The following is a 22,126-nucleotide window of genomic DNA, read 5'->3' on the forward strand; positions in this document are numbered from 1 at the left end:
TAACCCCAAAGCAGTTTCTCTTTTCACGGCCTTAGAAAATGTTACCTGAGAGGTTGGTGTTCTCAGGACAGAAGGGATAATGTAGAGATTGGTACTTTCCCCAGAATTGCACAATTCCTTTATTTAAGCCATTAAACCATAACTAGCTTTCCTTAGGTTGTTGAGGGTGTGTGTTTCTTTACAGAAGGATTTAGTATCAATTACACAGAAAAATTGACTAGAAAATGCATATGATAGCTTTGTTTCCTGGGTACCAATCCAAATGCAAAGGAGGATTCCAAGTACCTTTGGAAACCGAAGTAGAGGGAAGGCAGAACATCCACTGTAGCCAGAGGGAGACTAGTGGGAGCTTGCGCTTGACACTCATTCATCCCTTTACCATGCCTTCCCCAAGGCGCTCCTCTATGCCAGGCTGGCCCCTGGAGGGTGGTGATAGATTCAGCTCCTGCCTGGACATCTCGTAACCAAGGTGGGAAATATATAAGTAGGCAGGCCTTCAAAGGGCTAAAGGAGGGGCTGTTTTAAAGGAGAAGGAGTGTGCCCTCCAAACAAGAGAAGATACTCTGTCTGGGTCTTGTCTTGGCATTGGGCAGAAGCCAGGCCACGTAGCCTTGGGCGCATAACTTGACTGAACTTCCTTGTTGTCGTTGTAACAGTGGTGCAATCAGTCCTACTTTGATCTACTCTTTCCTCTCATGTAATCAAGGACCTGGAATGCTGAGTTGGGACTGAGGGTCTGGAGCCTTGGCTGCCTCCTGGGGTGGAAAATGTTAGGTATACAAGCTGCAGAACTTGATCCTGAGGGTGAGAGCCAGTGTCTGAGGTGGAAGTGAGACAGAAAGGCAGACAAAGACTTTGACCCTGGATCTCACCCAAGGGGCCAAGCAGAGAGGCAAGTCCAGGTGTGAGGCATGAAGTGGACATGAGTCCAGAGACCATAGGTTGGAATGGAGGGTTGGGCCAGGGACAGGGCCAAGAGACAGTCTCTGGGTATTACTGGAGCTCCTACAGGATACCGGCAATCACCACTCTGGGTGCAGTGGGCTTAGGAGTGCTAAGCCCACTGCACCCAGAGTGGGTGCTGTGCAATCACCACTCTGGGTGCAGTGCTATTAGGAGAATGAAGTGGCAACTATGTGTGAAGCACCTAGCGCCTAGCACACAGTTAATTCTCAGTGAGTGTTAATCGTGGAATTGCTTTTCTTTTCCGTCAAAATTCACCAAGAGCTTCCATTGTGCCAGGTCCTGTGGCGGGCACTGAGAGGAGGGGAATGATAAAGATGCAGCTCCTGTCCTTCAGAAGCCCAGAACGCTGGAGATGCAGACTCATAAATAAGATGTCCCTATCAAAGGTTCTAAATGACATCATGGAGGAGGCCTAGTGGTGGGACAGGGCGAGGGGGCAGTGACCCAGCCTAAGAGTTCTGGGAAGGCTCCCTGGAAGAGATAGTGGCTAAGGTGGATCTCAAAGGTTAAGAAAGAGTTAAGCAAGCAAAGATTGGTGAGCAATCCATTCTGGAAAGAGGCACAACTTCAACATAAGCGTAAGACTGCATGGAATAAAGTGGAATGTGAGGAGAGGCAAGAGATAAGGCAGGGCTCTGCCGAACCTGGAGACAAGGAACCTGGACTCCATCCTGAAGGTGATGGGGAGCTTCTGAAGGGTGTTAGGCAGGAGAGAAACCTGGCCAGCTTTATGCTTTAAATAGATCACTCTGGCTGGTGGACAAGAGTATATCAGAGAGGGCCAGCTAGAGGCCTGGAGGCCAGAAGAAATCTTTAGTTTGATGTTTCTGAGTCAAAAGTCAGTTATGCTTTGATAAAATTAATTGGGGAAGATTCAGAAGTGGGAATAAGGGCTTTTGCATCTAAAGCTAGATATGAAATGTTAACATTTGTACTCCTATATACAATGAGCTGAATTCCCATTCTCTGTGCTATGAAAGGTGATGTAAGGAGGCATAATGCCTTCCAGCTTTAACTCTTTAAGACTTGGTAATTCTGTTTCTCTTCTTAGGATATGAAATGGATGTTTATGTCATTAACCCCCCAGGCAGGATACATGCTTTGGGTTCTGCCTTCCTTGTGTCAGAGTGTGTTGCCTGAAGGCACCTTACCTGTTCTTACGAAAGATGCTATATTTATCACATGGTTGGATAGTGTCAAGATCTATGCCAAGATCAGGGCTCATCATGTGAGTAATATCAGGACCTAGTCTGTGCTAAGATTGCTGTTGTGTCTATGGTTATAGAGCTGAGAAAATTGTCCAGTTGAGGTCTTTGACATCAGGCCTTTGGGCTCATTACCACAGTGTCTGCTCTACTTAGCTGCCCTGCCTAACTGTGCCAAAGGATTCTGGGAACATGTACTCAAGGACTCCTCTGGTCCTGGCTGTGCCCAACTCTGTATATCTGGAAGCTGTAAGAAAAATGGATATACTCCAGATCCCCACAGCCTCTAGTGCTTTCCTCCAAGACAGCGCTAATTCACACATTAGAGTCTCCTGTTTCAAGACTGGGAGCTCCTTAAGGGCAGGAGCTCACCCGACTCACCAATTTTTGTGAACTCATCATCCCTGTCCATTTTGATTAAGGAATTTCCTTGTTGCAGGTACTGTGCTAAGAGTTAGAGATACACAAGTGGACAAGCCACACACAACCTGGGTCTTCATGAAGAGATGGATTTGGAATATTTGAGATGCCATTTAGACCTCAAAGTCCAGATGTCTAGTAAGCAGCCGTATGCCTATGTGACAGGAGCTCAGGGGAGGAGTCTGTCTGCTCTAAGTGTGTGAGTACACAAAATAAGAAGACCAGAATTATAGGGCAAAATTCTGAGAAATACTGACATCTAAAATATGGGTCAGAGAAGAGGAGCCTACCATGGAGACTGAGACTCAGTTACTTATATAACTGAGGGTTACATAAGAGGAGGCAGGAAGAAAATCAAGACAACTGAAGTCAAGGGGAGCAAAACATTTCTGGAAGAAGACAAGGTCAACAGTGTGAACGCTGTGGAGACCAAATGTAGGAATTCAGTGATGTTGAATTCAGTAGGTCACTGGTAACCTTGGAGAGCAGGTTCAATACAGGTGTAGGTCAGACTGCAGGGGGGCTGAGGGGTGAATGGGAGGTGAGTAAATGCTGATAGTAAGTGTGGACTGCGCTTGTTTTCAAAAAGTTGTGCTTGTGAAGAGGAAGTGAGAAGGAAGAAATGAAAGGTGAGGCAAGGATGAGCAAGGGTTTTGAGGTGGTGCAGGTCGTGTTTTGAGGCTGGGAAAGACTTGAGCATGTGCAAGCACAGATAGGAAGGGGCCCTCCAAGAGGGAGAGGTCGGAGATCCAGCACAGAGCACAGCACTTGCTCTGTGAACACTGAGTGTTTTCTGAAACAAATGAGCAGGGGAAGGGTTTCTGTGGGTACAGTCTTTGGGTTCTGTCGCACCCCACTAACTATTCTAAAAATGTTGTAGTGCTTCCTCTTTCTGGAGCAGCTGGGCCATTATGAAGTACACAAAAACCACCTTTTCAAACTCCCTAGAGGACGTTCGATTTCAGATCTAAGCCAAGGTGCTTCCTCTCCAAGGACCCATGTGGCTGGATTCGCCCCTCCCACGGCAGCACCTAACACTGACTCCCAGCAGGAGGGAGGAGCCCCAAGGCAGCAGCAAACAGAAAAGTTTCCACCGCAGCCTCTTGCCCACCCACTTGGGGACTTAGCATGGGGCAGAAGGCCTCCTCTTTGACCGAGGACTTCATGTCTACTTTGAAAAGGCCACAGGGCTGACTGGATAACCCAGACAACTTGAAAGGGTGTGCTTAGAGACAACAATCTCATTATGATTCATTCAGGCACCCCTTCAATGTTAGTCATCTCCCCTACAAGCTGCCACTAGCTTGGGTAAGGTGCTGAACTCTCTTATTCATACAATGGGTAGCAGTTCATGGGGTTATCATGAAGAGGAAAATGAGAGAACATTAAAAAAAGAGCCACGCATATATTAGATTCTTAATAAATCCACATGTCCTTCCCTTTCTTGCCAGGAGCCAAAATTTCTTTTCCCCCAGTAAGTGCCCAGTCTTGAGTCTAAGGGCCAAAGGGGCTGGACTTAGAAAGAAGAGCATCTTGGGAAGCACCTGACGTGGCTCCACCTCAGGATGATACCATCTGTCCCTTGGGCAGGTTTTTGTTCTTTTGTTTTGGGGATCCTGCTGTGAGAGGCTTTTGGATTTAATATGTGAAATGAAAATCCAGATGAAATGATAAATTGGGGAAGTGGGGGGGTTGTGAGAGAAATGTCCTTCATGTTATAAGAAGGATCCTTTGCTTTATCACAAAGTTTCTTGAAATATGTGCTCCCCCGTTGCAATTAAGAACTTGTCTGCACATCATCAATTATCTGGCAGAGAGGCTTGGCTGGAAGGAATACGGCTGGGAGACACAGCTGGAGAGTTGGGAGCTTGTGCCAAGTGAAATCCCATCGGAACCAGAGGCAGTAAAGCTCAGAAATGACTGTGTAAATCTGGAACAAGAGGGAAGTCAATTTCCACGGGTTGAGTATGCAGGCACGCTGAGGCGTCTAGCCAGGCTGGATGGGTGGGTAAGTGGACCATTTACCAGAGCAGGGAAGGTAGGAGGGAGAACACGTAGGAGGAGGTATGAATGGGGGGTCTCAAGAAGGGTCTCGTTCAGTTTGGGACATCTTGAATAAGAGGTGTCTGTGGGATATCAGAGTCTAGAAGGCAGATAAATGGCACTGTGCTCCAAGCAGTGCTTAAATATTTTTGTTTCCTGAAAGTTCCAAAACTAGCTCACACTTCTATGCTTGTGCACACGCTGGGCTCTCTAGCCCAAATGGTGTCTCCCCTCCCTACCCTCTCATACCTGCAGAGCTTCTAGCCATCCTTCAGGTGTCAACTCCAACTATAGGGAATAGTCAGGCAGCCACAGACTGTCCATTGCCTTGGACAATCTACCTCCACATAGACACTGGGCCTCCATTAGCATTGGGCCTCACAAGAAGCCTTCCTTCGTGGCTTAATCAAGATTACATAATTGAATAAATGTAACAGACTCAGCACAGGGAACTCAATAAATGTTATTCCACTTCTTCTGTTGCAATTATTGAATTGGCCCCCTTGTATGTCTCCTCAATTGTATTCATTTCCTAAGGCTGCCAAAACAAAGTACCACAAACTGGGTGGCTTAATGCAACAGAAATTTATTCTCTCCCTGTTCTGGAGGCTAGAAGCCCAAAATCAAGGTGTCAGCAGAGCCATGCTCACTCTGAGGCTCTGTTTCTGCTTCTTCCTAGTTTCTGGTGGTGGCCGTCATCCTTTGGCCTTCCTTAGCTTACAGCTGCATCACTCCAATCTCTGCTCTGTAGTCACATGGCATTATCCCTATGTGTCTCTGTCTTCACATATCATTTTTCTTTTCTTAGAAGGACATCAGTCCTATTGGATTGGGCCCGCCTTAATCACCTCGTTTTAACTTGATTTCACAGACACCCTATTTCCAAATAAAGTCACGTTCACAGATATGAGGGGTTAGGACTTCAACGTAGCTTTTGGTGGGGGACACAATTCAACCCATAACACTGAGGAAAAAGTTATTTCCTGCAGGTAAGGCCCGTGTCTTGTGTGTCTCTGTCACAACACTTAGCACAGCATCTGGCTCAAAGAAAGTGGTCCAGGAAATATTTTTTGAGTTTTGGCTGTACACCTGTGCTTTCTAAATCAGATTGTTTAATGCTTTGTTTAGACCAGTGTCCACTGTGTGCAAAGATCTGGGCCGGATGCTTTCTGTATGCTCTCTTATTTAATTGTATCTATCAAGTACCCTGGGAGGTAAATCAACCTACACTACAGATAAGGAAACCAAACTTCAGAGAAGTCAGGTGAGTTGCTCAGATCTGCACAGCTAATGGGCTGTGGAGCAGGGATTTGAGCTCAGGTTTATCTGATTTCAAAGCTCAGATCACTCTACTACATTCTGCTGCCTTTTCTTTCCTCTTTGTTTCAGTCAAGCCTCTTTGGGAGTCCAGACTGCATCAGCTATGCTTAGGGCAACCTAACCCAAACTGGGTTGGGTTCATGCTTTGGCCAGAGTGTTGGAGAGTCCCATTGATGGGGGTGGGGGAGTACAGGGTAGTACAGAGAGGGCAGATGGAAGTGACAGCGGACATCCCCTCCCCAGCTAGGAGAGGCTTCTTCATGATGCTAATCCTTGAAAATGATGAATTATGTATGGTTCTCTAGGAGTAGGTAAGCTAATGCCATAGGCATGGATTAGAACACCTTCTTCTGAAGACTTTCCCCTGTAATCAAGAGAGAGCATGGCAGGGCTTCCCTGGTGGCGCAGTGGTTGAGGGTCCGCCTGCCGATGCAGGGGACATGGTTTCGTGCCCTGGTTCGGGAAGATCCCACATGCCGCGGAGCAGCTGGGCCTGTGAGCCATGGCCGCTGAGCCTGCGCGTCCAGAGCCTGTGCTCAGCAACGGGAGAGGCCACAACAGTGAGAGGCCCGCGTACCGCAAAAGAGAGAGCATGGCAATATAGGACAGAGGAAAGGCCCACCAGAAGCTGGGTTCCAGGACTGATTTAGTCAAAGAAAAACTTTTTGACTTTGGGTAAATTATTGTCCTCTGTCTTCAGTTTAATCATTTCTATAATGGGAGGTTTGGGCTATAAGTTCTCTGAAGTCACTATTCTTGGTTTCCTGCTTCTATAGATTCTGTTTCTGTCTTATAACGCTATTTTAAGGTATTTATTACTCTGCCAAGAAAAAAAAAAAGAACCTTCAGGATGAAATTTCTTCATGCCAAGGAAAAGATTTTTTTCTTTTCCCTTTCTTTGCATGCAGAGCTCTTCTTTGCTTCCCCCATGTCTACCTTTTCATTCTGGTAACCCTCACAGGTTTTCTCAGTGGTGGCAAGCACCAGCTGGCATGGCCGTTCCTTTTCATAATACTCAAGATAAGGATTTGCTCAAAAAATTAAAACCATGTTGACAGTGCTTATCTGGCTCCTATGTTGGTAAATCTGTTTTGTGCTCTTGCTGTGACCTGTCCAAACAGAGAGATGGAAGAAAAAATGGTGCATATGTCCAACTTGTTTAGCTTGGGGCAGTTTTGCAGCGCCCTTGCCAAGTGGAAGCAGGGTAGTTTCATTTCCTACGCTGCTCTCAGCCTCTTGAAAGTGTGCAGGCCCTAAGTGAACATTTCCTGGAAGACGCTTTCTTCCTTGGACATTGAACATCTCAAGTGGAAAAATGGACCTCGTTGTTTGTGCAGTTGAGATCTGCCTCCACTTGGGGTGGGGTAAGAGTCAGAGAGATAGAGTTTTGATCATCTCATCTTGAAAATCACAGCAGCAGAGATAGGTTGGCTTGGGGAAAAGAATGTTTCTCTTGCCAAGAGTCCATGTCCCAGCTGTCTCCTACGTCGATGAGTCTGGATGCCTGAGGACCACAGAGTCCTTCCCCGGATGACTTGGAGTTACTAATAACTGTTCGCATGTTCCAACAGCAAATTTAAATTTATAGCCTTAATGTATATGTCCCCCTACACCGCTGCCTTTCATGAGTTTTCTTTGTATCTTGTCCCCTAAGGAAGTAGGGGACAGGGTTTGGATTTTTCATTCAAGTACCCCTTACTCTACCCAAATCACAGTTGGTGCTATCAGATGTATCAGCTAGCAAGAAGAAGAGTACGGCCTCCCAGATTCTACATGGAATTGGTAAGGGAATTAACACACCTACCAAATGACAAGTCGTATGCCAGGGACCACAGGAAGCAACAGAGCAGAGTGGGAACTTCATCCTAGGTTTGAATCCAGGGTGTAACTTGAGCCCTCACTTTCCCTCTCTGAACCTCAGCTGATGCATCTGTAAGGTTATTATGAGCCCTGCATGTGAAGCACCTAGCATTAGCAGGGACAGAGCAGGAATCTCAATAAATTTCAGTCCTTTTCTTTGCCTCTTCCTCTCTTTTACATATATTATCTTGTTTGCTTTTCTCAACAATCCTAAAAGTTTAGTTTCCCATTTTATAGATAAGAAAACTGTCTGGTTCTCTGCTGTTTCCCAAGTATTAAGAAAAGCTTCTGGCATATAATGAACCCTCAACAAATAGTCATTAGTAGATGAATGAATGAATGAGAGAGGCAGTCTTACAGGAGTTAAGAATCTTGCCCAGAATTTCACAGCTAGTATTCCAGATGAGTTAGGACATAAGGCAGGACATCACAGAAAAATTCATATAAGGAGACAAAAAAAGAACCCAGAAATGGGAACAGAAAAGCATAACATAATTCATCCTTTTTTATGATTGAGAACACTGTGTTTCACAATTTCAAAGGCGTGTTTTAAATGTACAAAAGCTGAACATAATTTTAAAAGCAGACAATAAAACCCCAAACTCAGCTAAGTCCTAAAACTTTGTAAGATAAAAGTACCAATCTTATTAAGGTTCCAGCTTTCTTAAACGTGGCATACTGCCCCAGCGTTGGCCAGGAAGAGGATGGTGGGTGGCATCTCTGCAGTAATACTGCCCAGTCTTTGGGAAGAGGGAGGGGAAGATACTTCGTCCCAAAATAACCTGGCTTCTGGCAATCCATCCTGTCATTACCCTGTGACCTCCTAAGAGGAAAAGGTAACAGAGACTCTCTCAGAAGATGAGAATGAAAAAGACAACTGGTTTTCATGGAACCTACTGTGTGTGAGGCACTGAGCCTGCCGGGCACTTTACATGCGTAGTCTGTTAGACCCCATGACAGCCTTATAAGACTCTATTTGACAGTTGAAAAACCTGACAGAAATTTGCCCACGGTGATGGAGCGATAATTGAACCCAAATCTGGGTCTAAAACCTGTGCACATTTCATTTTTCCTATGGCCTCATACCCCCTTCTGTGCTGGGCTGCCTCTCCACCATGGGTGCCGAAGCCAGAAGCAGAGCTCAAAGACTGGAGACCCTTTGACAGCCCAGCCAAGTGGCAGGACGCATTAGCAGGGTGAAGGGGCGGGGCCTGTCCAGTGACTTACTCTGCCTGACAGTTGAGTTAAACTCTGGCCACTTCATCCAGAGTCTCACATACCCTCGTGTGTCTTGCTTCTGTCTATCCTGTACTTTAGGGAAAAAATAATGCCTCACCTTTATCTCTTTTTCCTCTATTCTAGTCATTTATTTTCCATGATAATAAAGGTGCGCCTGATAGTAAAGGAGGGGAGGTAGGGTTGTGATACCCTACACATCAATTCACCCACCACAAGCACTAAAGTAATATATGAAAAAAACTATCAACAACAACAACAGCAAAATGTGTGGCATGTTGTATACGTGAGTCATTTTCCATTATAATAGAAAAACTTAGAGGTCAAGAGCTTTTTTTTTTGGTTGGCATAATAGGTGGCCCTATTTTGGTACTAAATAAGGAAACTGATTTTGAGTAAATAAAAGAAAGCCGTCCTTATACTGCAGATTGAATCTAGTACACTCCATCCACTACAACATAGGATGAGAATATTAATGAACTCCAGAATGTTTCTTGAGATAGTGCCTACCAGGGTCTCACCTGGACCAATCAAAGTGGTCTGGACATCCCTAGAAAACCAGCATATGACCTTCTGAGGATGGATGATCCGTCATCTCCCCATTCTAGCTAGAAAGGCACTAATCACCCTCAGTGGGGCACGAGTCAGACTCAGAGGGAGCCAGAACTGGGGTAGAGGTCCATAGTTGGGCCTCTAGAGTCAGGTAGTCTGAGTCTGAATCCTGGCTCCAGCATTTACTCCTGTGTGACCTTGGGCACCTAATATCCCTATGCCTTGGTTTCTTCAGCTCTAAAATGAGGCTGATATTAATAGTACCTGCCACCCAGGATTGCTTTGAGGATTAAATGAGAAATGTATGTAAAGCCTTCCACAAAACATTCCACAAAAGTTCATGGCTATTATTCCTATTCTTGTTCTTATTCCTCCAAGTGATAGCAGGGTAAGAATGGGGTGGGAGTGACACTTCTCACAGAGATTTCTCTCACTGGAGCTCTCTGATCCTCTTTTGTTCTGGCTCAGAAGAGGCTCCCTCCAGACCATGCAGTAACAGGTAATCCCCAGGTTGTCCCTGGCCATCAACAGAGAGTGTAAGAATATAGAAATCGGGCTTCCCTGGTGGCACAGTGGTTGGTAGTCCGCCTGCTGATGCAGGGGACATGGGTTCGTGCCCCGGTCCGGGAGGATCCCACATGCCGCGGAGCTGCTGGGCCCGTGAACCATGGCCGCTGAGCCTGCGCATCCGGAGCCTGTGCTCTGCGGGAGAGACCCGCGTACCGCAAAAAAAAAAAAAGAATATAGAGATCTGCTTGAGCAGTTAGAAACCTCAGAGTTCTTGAAAACTTCAACGTCTCTGGAGTAAGTAGCCATGGTTTCAGAAACCCCAGATAATGTAGTCATAGTAGTCATATCATCAGTCTTCTCAGAATCATTAGCTACTCAATTTAGGGATGCTTGGAACCCTAAGATAGATATTGGACTTTCCCCTAAGATCTAGTTCTCAGATTTCTAGTCAGGATTCAAGCCTCTAAGAAAGGGAAGTGGGGATTAAACTCCACAATCAATTCAGCTCCTTGTTGCCCAGGAAACTGAGGCAAGGCCCATATCAAAACAGCCCTTGAAACCAGGCTTTGGATCAAGAACCTGAAGTTCAGGTCTTTTCCACATGACTATAAACAACTCCTATCTCCTCTATAAGTCTTAGTTTCCTCATCAGAAAAATGGAGATATAAAATCTCATGGGTGCTCTGAAAATATTAAAGGAGATATGTCTAAAGCAGCCAGTATACATCCTATCACAGAAATCAGTAATTGTTAGTTACATTTTCATTCCTTTCTTCTGATTTTGTACTGAATTTATGGTATGGTTAGGATATGTTCTTAAGAAAATCAGAATTATTCATGGTTTGCTGTGTGCTTCTGAGAAGACTTAATTCCCTGAAAGAATGTTCCGTTGTGTGCCTCTGACCCAGAATAGCAGCCCAGAGTTATCAAACAAAAGCCTAAGAGTGGATAGAAATGTGGGGTTCACTCTGGCCCTCTGTGGACCTCTGAAGGGCAGACATTCTGAGCCATGGGTGCTTGAGATGAGCAGAGATCGTAACCAGAGAACTAGCATGTGGTCTTTGAAGGACAGTTGCCCTGTTACTTCCCAAATCATGTTGGAATCATCAGAAGACTAGAATGAGTCAGGGTTACCCCTGAGTAGGGGGTTAGAGTCAATGACATCCAGCCAACAGCAGGGTAAGAAGAAAGTCTAGTCTTGTAGTATGTGGCAAAATCACCATCTTGTGTCCTGGGAAGCCCAGGGACTGTGTCAGTGAGGTTCCTGATGCTATTACATTATTGTTGGTTCCAGTGTATGTCAACTATATATGATTGTCCACGTGACTATTTTTCTGTAATTATTTGCAATTTTTTCTCTCCGTGTATTTAGAAAAACATTTTGAAAATGTCAACCTGTCTAGTTGCTCTAAGGGAAAACTACAAAAGAGGTTTTATTGTTGTTGGGGCCAGATTATGGCAGCTAGACATGGTGGGATCCCAGAAACAGAGAGACACTCACAAGGGAAAGGTAAGACTCAGAGGAACAAAACAAGGCCCTTGGGACACCTCTCCCTCCTCACCTTTGGGGGCTTCTGTCTTCTCCAGGGTCTATGTTTCAGACATGCATTCATTCAGCAAGTGTTTGTTTAGGGTCTGCCTTGTGACAGGCTAAGTGCTAGGATACAGTGGTGAAGAAGAAAGATAGGGTCTCTTCTCTGGTGGAGCTTTCGATCTAGTGGCAGAGACAGACAATAATAGAATAAATATATGTTATATACTACGATAAGTTCCATGAAGAAAAATATAAGAAGCTGTGGAAATAGGTAGCAGGTTCCTGAGCTAGTCTGTGGAGGGGGCTGGGAAGAACAAGCCAGGCAGGCCTTTCCTAGGGAAGTGACATTTCAGCTGAAAAATAACAGAATGAGTTAATTTAATAAGGGAAACCAGAGGCAGCTTCTAAAACTAATAGTCCCCTAATTGAAATTCATAGTTGAGGCAAGTTGCCTCCTTCCCAGGCAGGCCAATTATTATTATTTTTTTTGCGGTACACAGGCCTGTCATTGTTGCAGCCTCTCCCGTCGCAGAGCACAGGCTCCGGACGCACAGGCTCCGCGGCCATGGCTCACGGGCCCAGCCGCTCCGCGGCATGTGGGATCTTCCCGAACCGGGTCACAAACCCGTGTCCCCCGCATCCGGCAGGCGGACTCTCAACCACTGCACCACCAGGGAAGTCCCAATTTTTTTTTAAGTTTTTTTTTTTTTGTTTTTAAAGTTATTTATTTATTTATTTATTTTTGGCTGTGTTGGGTCTTCGTTACTGCGCGGGGGCTTTCTCTAATTGCGGCGAGTGAGGGCTACTCTTCGTTGCGTTGCGCAGGCTTATCACTGCAGTGGCTTCTCTTGTTGTGGAGCATGGGCTCTAGGTGTGAGGGCTTCAGTAGTTGTGGCACATGGGCTCAGTAGCTGTGGCTCGTGGGCTACAGAGCGCAGGCTCAGTGGTTGTGGCTCACGGGCTTAGTTGCTCCGCAGCATGTGGGATCTTCCCAGAGCAGGGCTCGAATCCGTGTCCCCTGCATTGGCAGACGGATTCTTAACCAGTGCGCCACCAGGGAAGTCCCAGGTAGGCCAATTTCTTTGTTTGTTTTTCAAAACCAATTCAAATGCTCTTCCCTTGTGACAGCATTTCTTCTTTCTCTTCTACTCATACATTTCTTTTGGTCTTCAACCACGGGGAATTCTTTTGCTTTGTGTTGCTTATGTGGAGTACACACACCTAGACTAAAATGCCTGGATTCAGATCATCCGTGTAACCAGCTCCAGAGTGTGACCCACAGGAGATCAAAATATAGCAGAGGTCTGATTGGTTGAACTTGACCATTGTGTTGACTGCTTGATCAGGCGTTCACAAGGCTTCAGACTGCTGTAAATGCGTCTGCATGTTACATTTTATATAATACATACAAGTTTTTTTTTCTTCTAAGAAAATACTCAAAAAGTCAATTTGAAAGAATGAATGGCTCCAAACACATTATCTTGGAAGTGTTTGCTACAGGTTTGGGCAAGGCCTGTAGCCTCAGAGACGTTTGAACATGTGAGATCTGGGAACTCCTTTGGTGACTACCACCCGTGCCCACAGGCTGTGGTTTAAAGGGGATGGCACTGGCATGGAAGCATTGTGGAGTGCTTGTTGGATAATTATCAGCATAGTTTAGTTCATTATATTCAATGTGACTCAGTAAACCTTTATTAGGCATCTTTCAGCATGGGGATAAGAGCTCTAGTAATAATAATGATAATAATAATAGTAATAGGAACTATCGTATACTGAGAACTCACTATATGTCAGGCACTGTACCAAGCATTTTACATGGATTATTAAAATGTTAATTCTCATAACAACCCTATGAAGCTGTATTAATATTTCCATGAAAAAAGTGAGGCTTGGAGAGACTAAGAAACTTGTCCATGGCCACACTTAGTAAAAATAACCTTACTTATTAGGCCAGGATTTGTATATAGGACCTAAGACTACAATATACTGTCTTCACTTCACACTGGTATGTCATTTTTCAAACAAAGAAATTATTGTGCCCAAGAGAGGTTACATAGACATTTCAGAGCCCTGTATATTTACCCTGAAAATAATATCTAGGATTTGTTGAGCAATGCTTTTTTTCTTTTTTTTAATTATTTTTATTTATTTTATTTTTAGTTGCGTTGGGTCTTCGTTGCTGCATGCGGCCTTTCTCTACTTGTTTCGAGCAGGGGCTACTCTTCGTTGCTGTGCACAGAATTCTCATTACGGTGGCTTCTCTTCTTGCGGAGCATGGGCTCTAGGTACGCGGGCTTCAGTAGTTGTGGCACCTGGGCTCAGTAGTTGTGGCTCACGGGCTCTAGAGTGCAGGCTCAATAGTTGTGGCACACGAGATTAGTTGCTCCGCGGCATGTGGGATCTTCCTGGACTAGGGCTCGAACCCGTGTGCCCTGCATTGGCAGGCTATTCTTAAACACTGCGCCACCAGGGAAGCCCCGGTTGAGCAATTCTTATGTGACTGCCATGTTACCTTAAAATCTTCCAACTCAGAGGTGCTCAACTGGTCTGATGTTAGAATAATCTGGGAATTAAAAAACAAAATCATTTCCCAGGTCCCGTCCCCAGACGAATTGAATCAGGATCTTAGGGGATAGGACCTGGGAGTGGGATATTTTTTTAAGTTCCCCAGGTGGTTCTGATACACAGAGAGGGTAAAAACTCCTGCCCCAAATCTCATAATACATTCAGAAGATACATATCATTAGCCTCATTTTATGTGTAAGCAAACTGAGTCTCAGGGAGGCAAAGTGTCTTGCCCAAAGTTACAGCAAAAATGTGGCAAAGTCAGGATTTAATCCTTGGTCTGATTCCAAAGCCCATATTCCTTTGGCCCTCCAGGTGGTTGCCTATATGACAAGTTGGCATTCCCTCTAACTCCAGGCAGTGTTCACTGGGCTTTGAGGTTGTACTCAATGAGCAACTGCTCTCTTCCTTCCCCCTGTCTCCTGCCCTCTCCTCCCCTGCCCAAAACCCCACCACCAGAGTCAACCAGATTTCATTATCAGGAGTTCACACAGATATACTGTGTTGATGCCACTGCCTTTGGGTGATAGTAGCAGTTCAGGGTAATGCCCAGCATGGGCCTCCCAACAGTCCCAGATCCTCCTGGCCATGTATCAACATTCCTTCCTTGAATCAGCCTGAGAAGACAATAGCCCTGAGCTCATAGCACAGCAAGTTGCTTTTCTGGGCAGAATAAAAAAAAATAAATAAAAATTTTAAAAAGCAAATACTTAAAAAGTCAAATTAAATATCACAGGGAAAAAAGGCAAAATCATGAAAAAATGTGGTCAATCATTAGCAGAGAGGTTGAAAAGACACGCTCCAGTTGCTTTAAAAACTCACAGAAACCAGGTCTCCTTAAAATAGTTTTACAAAGTACACTGAGAATTCCATGCAGTAATATGAAACATAAGTCCCCCTGCTGCCCCGATCATGCTTCAGCTGGCTAAGCTGAAGGAGCTTGACATTAACCCAAGGCTCTGCAAAACTCAACAGGAAAGTGCAATGCAGACACAGTTGCAAACCTGCCCCATATGTGTACATTTTCTGCTCCATTAAAATGACTTGGACAAGAGGCAAAGTACATCTGGCTGGTAGAAAGAGGGAGTTAGGGGAGGGGCAGGGAGAGGACAGTCAACCTCATCACAGGCCTCCCACTCCCCAGTCTTGCTTCCCCCCCAATCCTTACCCCACACTGCTTCTAGTCTAAAATGTCTAAAATGCAAATATGACCACAGGCCTTCCAGGATTCCCCAGAGCCAGACTGCTTTGTTAATTTTCTTAACTCTATCATGGGGTTTATAATACCCACTTCAAGGGTTCAGTGTGAAATTAATTGAAATCATATATATTTGTTGCCTGGCATGCTTGGTTTGTAAGTAAACTTTGAAGGAAAAGTAGATATCACAATGATCATCACTGAAACCAGGTCATATGAGGAGAGATAGGTGAAGGAAGTGAAGATGTCTGGGCAGAAGATAAACAAGATCCTAATGAGATAGGATCCCCAGTTCTTCCATATCTGATGGGCTGGCATGAGACTCTTGGTGGTGAACCTAGTATGACAGCTACAAGGTGAAAGCTTCTTCCTCAGTGTAAGTATGAAGGACCTTTCTAACAGTCAGTAGTGTCCCAAAGATAAGGCGTGCTGGTAAACTTCCTAACATTAGAACTATATAAGAAGCATCTGGATGAACACTTGGCAGGGATATTGAAGAGGGGATTCAACTGTGATCTGGTTGAACTTGACATCTTTAGCCACCTCTTTAAGTATGAAATCTGTACTTTTGAACTGTCTTTGTGTGCCAATCAATGAATCATCTATCAACAGCTTTAGTTTCTGGTATGTGTAAAGCCTGGAGCAACAGTCTCTGGATCAAAGAGGTACTTTGACTCCGGTTTTCACTAGGACAGAGGAGGCACACTTAGTAGGTTCTCTAGAAGCTGTGTTAAAAGACTGACTGTGTGATACACACAGAAAGCAGGAACGCTGGGTGTCTTTCTGTTGCCCTTAGGCTGCTGAAGTGTGTCTCTTTGAGTCTCTTGTACATGCCATTGCTTCTCTAGAATCCATTCTGTGCACCTACATGCAAGGTGAATGGAGTCCGTGTTTACTCTGTTGGCATCCATGTCATTATTTGTTCTTTTCTTCTTTCTGGGTTCTTGGAAAATGGAACTGCCCCCTTATGAGAACGATTTACACTGACTTGGATGGAGAATTTGTTTGAACCTGAGGGTGCAGTGATGCTTAATATGTTCATGGATGTGTCTGTCTCACAAGAAGTAGACTCAGCGATCTGCACTTTGATCACCAGGAATGGGAAAGACAGAGCTGGGATTCAGCCCCACCTCTGAAAAGAAGGGACAAATGTTCAGAAAAACCACGCAAGAGGTTTGTTATTCATGCTGTGTCTTTCTTTAATGCATTTGTTTTATAAGCGTTTTCTCCCCAGCCCTGTGCTAGGATCCCGGGATGCTGAGGTTACACGGCTTTTTTGTCCCCCCTCAAAGAGCTCATTCTAATGAAGGAAGATAAAAGGTGCTGGGACAAAATAGTAGAAAGAAACTGCCTGTGCTTGAGGAGAGAGGCTGGTTGGGGAAGCTTCAGAGAGGAGGTGACATCTGAGCTGGCCTTCAGGGGAGGCTGAGGTCACTGTGCACTCCAGGAGGAAGAACTTCCCAGGATGAGGGCAGAACCAAGCACAAAGGCTTGAGACCTGATAAAACATGCTCTCTCGGGAAATGTCAACTAGTGTAACGTTTCTGGAGTGTACTGTGTGCAGGAAGGTGGTAGAGATGAGATTGGTAATGTATTTTGAGGTCACTCTCATTTAGATGGGCTAGGAGGTTGGCCATGGTGCTACCTGAAATGATTTTGCAAATGGAGTTTGGAGCTCCATGGTATTTCATTAAATATGGCCAACTCTGCACGACTCATCCTGCGAATTATCAGAAGTCTTGCTACATATTATTTCCCCTTGACCACCCTAGGAATGTATTCTTAAAATAAAAACTCATGTAAGATCAGTCCAAAGAAATCATAATCATGAAGATAAACCTGCTGGAACGATTCAGTGTGGCTCCTCTTTTGTCCACAAGTATGTGGGGCAACAAAGGTTCAACATCTGTATCAGGACAACGTGTGTTCATAACTGGCTGTCACTGCATATATGCCAGAGGCTAAGTTGAAGGGAACTAGATCTGACCTGTACGTTTGGATCTGGGAGCTGCATGTTGATGGCCCTCACCTGTATAATGTACTCCCCAAATCACAGTGAAATCATCTGGAGGGTTTTGGTTTATCTACTGAATCATTAGTGTAGCTGATCTGAAATGTGAGCCCAGCGCTTTTTAAAAAAAATAACGTGTAATGCTTTCTGATTGTAAAGTAATCCCTGCTTATTGTGGCAAATAGTTATATAAACACACAAAGGAAAATAAAATCGCCCACCACTACTAAGAAACAACATTTTGGCACATTTATTTTGTCTTTTTCTTACAGGTTGAGTTCATTAAAATGAATTTTTTAAAAAAATATAACATTTAATTCAGCCTGCCACCTCAATTCAGCATTCCTCTATGAGAACACTTTTCTCACCATAACATAATTACTTACTTACACTTTTTTAATACTTTCAGACCAGATTGTAAGGGTTTCCAGGACAGAGAAGGTGTGGTATTCATATAGTAACCTAATTTGGGCACAGGAATCCAACATTGAGACTCAAGTTCTGGTACACTGTCTTACACCACAAGAGATCCAGGTGTTTGTGCTGTCTGTTCATCTCTCTACCACCAGCCTTTAGCCCAGAATCTGGCATGTAGCACATACCCAGTGTATATTGGTCGCTTGAATAAGAGTATGGGTGTGACTGAATGTGGATTTTTATTTATTACTATTTTTCACCCCAAATTCACTGAGCCCCTATCAGGTGCCAGGAATATAAGTAGTCATATCTGATACAAAGCCCACCCTCTCAGAGGCGTCAGTGCAAGGATGCTGACCCCCTCTAATGTAGGATGGGGTTCCTATGACACATAGCCCAGTCAGAACTCCTCGAGGTGCTCCAGAAATGCCCAGCTAGCCCTGGGTTTGCCTTCTTCCGACCACGACCACCCCTCCGCTCCCTGCTCATTCCAACTGGTCCCAGTTCAGTGACAGGCATTCTGTGGAGGGGTGCTTCACTGGAGGAAGACTACAGGGGAGAAAAGCTACACTGCTTCCTCCAGCTGAGAGGGGCCCTTGACAAACACTCCACTGCCCCAGCCAGCTGGTCCAACTGGAAATCCCAGATAAGCCCCAGTTTCTGGTCAGAACTAGTTTGGCAGCACAGGGGGAACATTTCTGGCTGACTGACCCTCCCCACAGGGGAGCTGGCGGTTTTTGCCAGAAAGAAAAAAACAAAACAACAATGAACTAAAGGGGTTGAGAGGAGCGGTTTCAATTATTTGATACACTCCCAATTTCTGCTCTCTTTCAAGTGCAAGTTTACACTTAGGAATCCAAACAAGATTGCCCCCTGCCCTGAATTTATTCTCTCACACTCTCCTCTCCTGTGCAGTGCAGTTTTGTTGCAATGCAATTTGTTTTGTAGTGCGACCGTTGAAGCCACAAATCCTGCACGCGGCGCGACTTTGAATATTAGTCAATGCATTTTTTTCCTGCAAGGCTATTGTTACTATCATTATCGCGATTTAGCGTCTCTGCCCTTTCCCCTCCCTCGGCGAATCGCGCTCCGGCTGTGATTGCTCGGGTCTGACTTCGCGAGTGGCGGTGCGCTTCCAAACCCCCTCCTCCGCCCCCCGCCCCCCTCCCTCCAGGTTCCGCGCCCAGGCGAGAGCAGCCGATTGGCAGAGCGGTGCTTTCAGGAACAATAACAGCGGGGGGAGCCCGGGTCCCGGGAGCCGCCCCCGCCCCCCGGCCCGGCCGCGCGGCTCGCGGCCCCCGCCGGCTCCCCACCTCCGCGCCCGCCCCGCGGGCTGACCGGCCGACCGGGGCCCGCCCCCGGCGCCCACCATGTACGCCTTTGTGCGGTTCCTGGAGGACAACGTCTGCTACGCGCTGCCCGTGTCGTGCGTGCGCGACTTCAGCCCCCGCTCGCGGCTGGATTTTGACAACCAGAAGGTGTACGCCGTGTACCGGGGCCCGGAAGAACTGGGCGCCGGGCCCGAGAGCCCCCCGCGCGCCCCCCGCGACTGGGGCGCGCTGCTGCTCCACAAGGCCCAGATCTTGGCGCTGGCAGGTGAGCGAGCGGTCCGGGAGGGACTCGGGGGCCGGGCGGGGACCGGGAGCCGGGGAGGGGCCCGGGGGGAGCCGCTGCTTGTTCCGGCCCCCTTCTTCTGTCCCGTAGGCTTTTCTTTAGGGGACGGGGTGTCTCTAGAAGGCCAGACCAGTTAAAAACACGAGATGGTCCCCTTTGTCTTCCCCGCCTCCCCGACACCTCCCGCGCTGTCAGTCTGTCTCCATCTCTCTGTGTCTGTCCTACTCTTTCTGTTTGTCTCTTCTCGGCTCCCTCACTTTCCTGTTCTCTCCCCGTCTGTTTGTACCTTCATTTCTCTGTCTCTCACCTTCTACCTCTCTCTCAGTTCCTTCCCTCTCTGCGCCTTCTGTCTCCTCAAGTTTCTCTAGCTGTCTGTCTCTCCCTTTAAGGCCCTTAGTACCGCCTGGGAGTGAGAGGCAAGGCTTGATATTGTCGGACTCTGCCAGGTGGGAGTCCCTCTTTACAGAGGGAAGCTATGACATCCTTGTCTCATTCGGGCCATCATTGGACAGGATGAAGAGGCCTTGATCACTGGGTACTGGGTGCCACTCTCTCCTGCCCCTCCCTGGCTAGGTGGCAGAGGTAAAGCAGTAGTGGCACTTTAGCATCCCTCAGACTCCACACCCCTATTGAATCTCCCGGAAGGCTCTCTGAGTGAGAGCTGAGGGCCAGGAAAGAGTTTCTAGGTCAGGATGAGACCAGACCTCCCATTCCTGCTTTCCCAGGGCCCTGAGAAATAGGCAAGGCAGGTGGTCTCATCCGCATTTGACAGATGAGGACGCTGAGGTTCACTTGGTGGCAGGACTAGAAACCAGCCCTCTAGCCTCCTTCACCAGGTTCTTTCTGCCATGCCGAGGCACCTTTTCCTTTGTAAAGTCAGTGGATCCTCTTTCCCAGCTAGTTTCAGGAGGCTTGGGTACAGATATGAGTGGATGAGGAAAGTATCACTTCCATTTTGGGGAGCAGCCTTTTAGCTGTTGCTGCTAAGGAGGGTGCACCTCAGAGTGGACAGAGACAGTAAACCACCCTGCCCTCCAGTTGGAAGAGAAGACCAGGGGTTAGGAGACATTGCTAGCATTTTGTAGTTTGAGACCTTTCCTGTTTTTTCCAACTTCCTTAGCTTTCCTTAAGAGATGAATTCAGCATGTATCATATTTAAATTTGGCAAATAAGGAAACTGTGGCTTGAAACAGAGAAGTGACTTTCCTAGGGTCCCGTGGCAAATTAGCAGTAGCTTAGAGCTGTGGTTCATGAAAAGTTCCTTTCCATCACCTCCTGTTGCCTCTGGAAAGTAGGTTTGCCAGAGTTGAGGAGTGAAAGAAGAACTGGAACCCTATGAGCACCTGGGGCCCTTGTGGACAGACTGTGTCCTGACCACCTCTCTGGCAAGCCCTGGGGCACAGTGGTATAGACCGCCCCCCCCCACACACAACACCTGGGCATGCCTGAGGCCGGAAGAACAGAATGAAGGAAAGTATGTAGAAAAGGGAAACCCTTGTAGCGGATTAGGTTTTATTTCATTTGTTTGCTTGCTTTTAATTACCCGAAGGAAGGGATTAGGAGACTTTTCCCCAAGAGTACAGTATAGGCCTGAGGAGGTTATAGGTAGGTTGTAACCTTAGCTTCCCCTTGGCTAGAAGAAGAGAAAGCATGCTCTTAATGATTCTATTATACTCCTAGATCTGGAAGGGCCCTAGGAGGCGGAGAGTGATGTGGTCAGAAGGAGTCCGTGGTAGGTAGGTGTTTTAGTGTGTAATAGCTGCTTTCCGCTTTTAGAGATTGTCCCTGCATCCACTTATTCATGCAGTAAACATCACCACTGTGCTTTGCTCTTCAGGCACCGCAGAGAGGCTGCTGAGGCAGATGGCAGCCCCCACAGACTCTGAGTTTGGAAATTGACAAAAGTCTTCTTCAGTAAGACACACGTAATTATTGGTGTGAGGACCATGAATCTTGAATCTATAGACTATTCATCCTCCAAGTTGGAATGTTGATAAATCTCTAGGGTTATTGAAAACAGACAGTTAAAATAACACACAGGCACAAACAGACCTAGGCAACATCTGGAAATTGGCAGAGTAGATCCAGAGAAGAAGCGTGGCTCCGGTTTGAGCAAAGTGAGTTGAAAAGCACTTTCCTCCACCTCTCTTCAGGTTTTTTTTCTTGAGAAGAGCAAGGGGAAGAAAAAGAAACAACTTGCCGTTGACTAGGCCACATTTAGAATTCCAATCAGCTGGTTAGCTTTTAAATTGGAGCCACTGTCCTGGCTCCAGACCTGACTGGAAGGGCCAGGGTAGGTTTGGGAATTCACTTGTCCTGGAAGAACTCTCCCATGTGTCTTGAAACCCCATCTTGGATGTGGTGGCTCCGAGAATTGCTTGCAGTGACTTCGTCTTAAGGAGCTCATCTTCTGGCATCTCCTAGTTGTGACTACCACGGTGCTGTGGGACCAGATGTGAGGCGGCGAGCCCTCAAGCGGGAGGCAGAGATAGCTATGTTCTTGTGCATTAGCCATGAATAATTAATCCCTCTCTGGCACCAAAAGCGTAGTTTCAGGAGCAGTTCGGGGCCGTTTTATGGCTTTTGGTGAGAAGCGCGGTACTTTACCGTTTGCCCAGGCCAACTCAGAGCTGTCTTCAGGTGTACCTCTTCTTGTATCCAGGAAATGTCAAAGC

General features: G+C 46.3%; 1 protein-coding gene across 6 annotated transcripts in view; it reads left to right on the top strand.

Annotated features, from left to right (window-relative positions):
- LOC115860494 (AGBL carboxypeptidase 4) overlaps nucleotides 1-22,126 on the top strand; it is a 1,403,751-nt gene that overhangs the window by 1,119,980 nt on the left and 261,645 nt on the right. Inside the window, exon 1 of one of the 6 annotated variants that reach the window (XM_030870078.3) lies at nucleotides 19,143-19,433. The exons of 4 other annotated variants lie outside the window; for them this stretch is intronic. In XM_030870078.3, coding sequence (XP_030725938.1) covers nucleotides 19,208-19,433 — 226 coding nt within the window. In that variant the 5' untranslated portion in view covers nucleotides 19,143-19,207. Of the gene's footprint in view, nucleotides 1-19,142; nucleotides 19,434-21,169; nucleotides 21,188-22,126 lie in introns of those variants that run through there. One more of the 6 variants, XM_060305772.2, reaches the window with a different exon arrangement.

The sequence above is a fragment of the Globicephala melas genome, chromosome 1 (genome assembly GCF_963455315.2).
Source record: "Globicephala melas chromosome 1, mGloMel1.2, whole genome shotgun sequence".
NCBI classification, from domain to species: Eukaryota; Metazoa; Chordata; class Mammalia; order Artiodactyla; family Delphinidae; genus Globicephala; species Globicephala melas.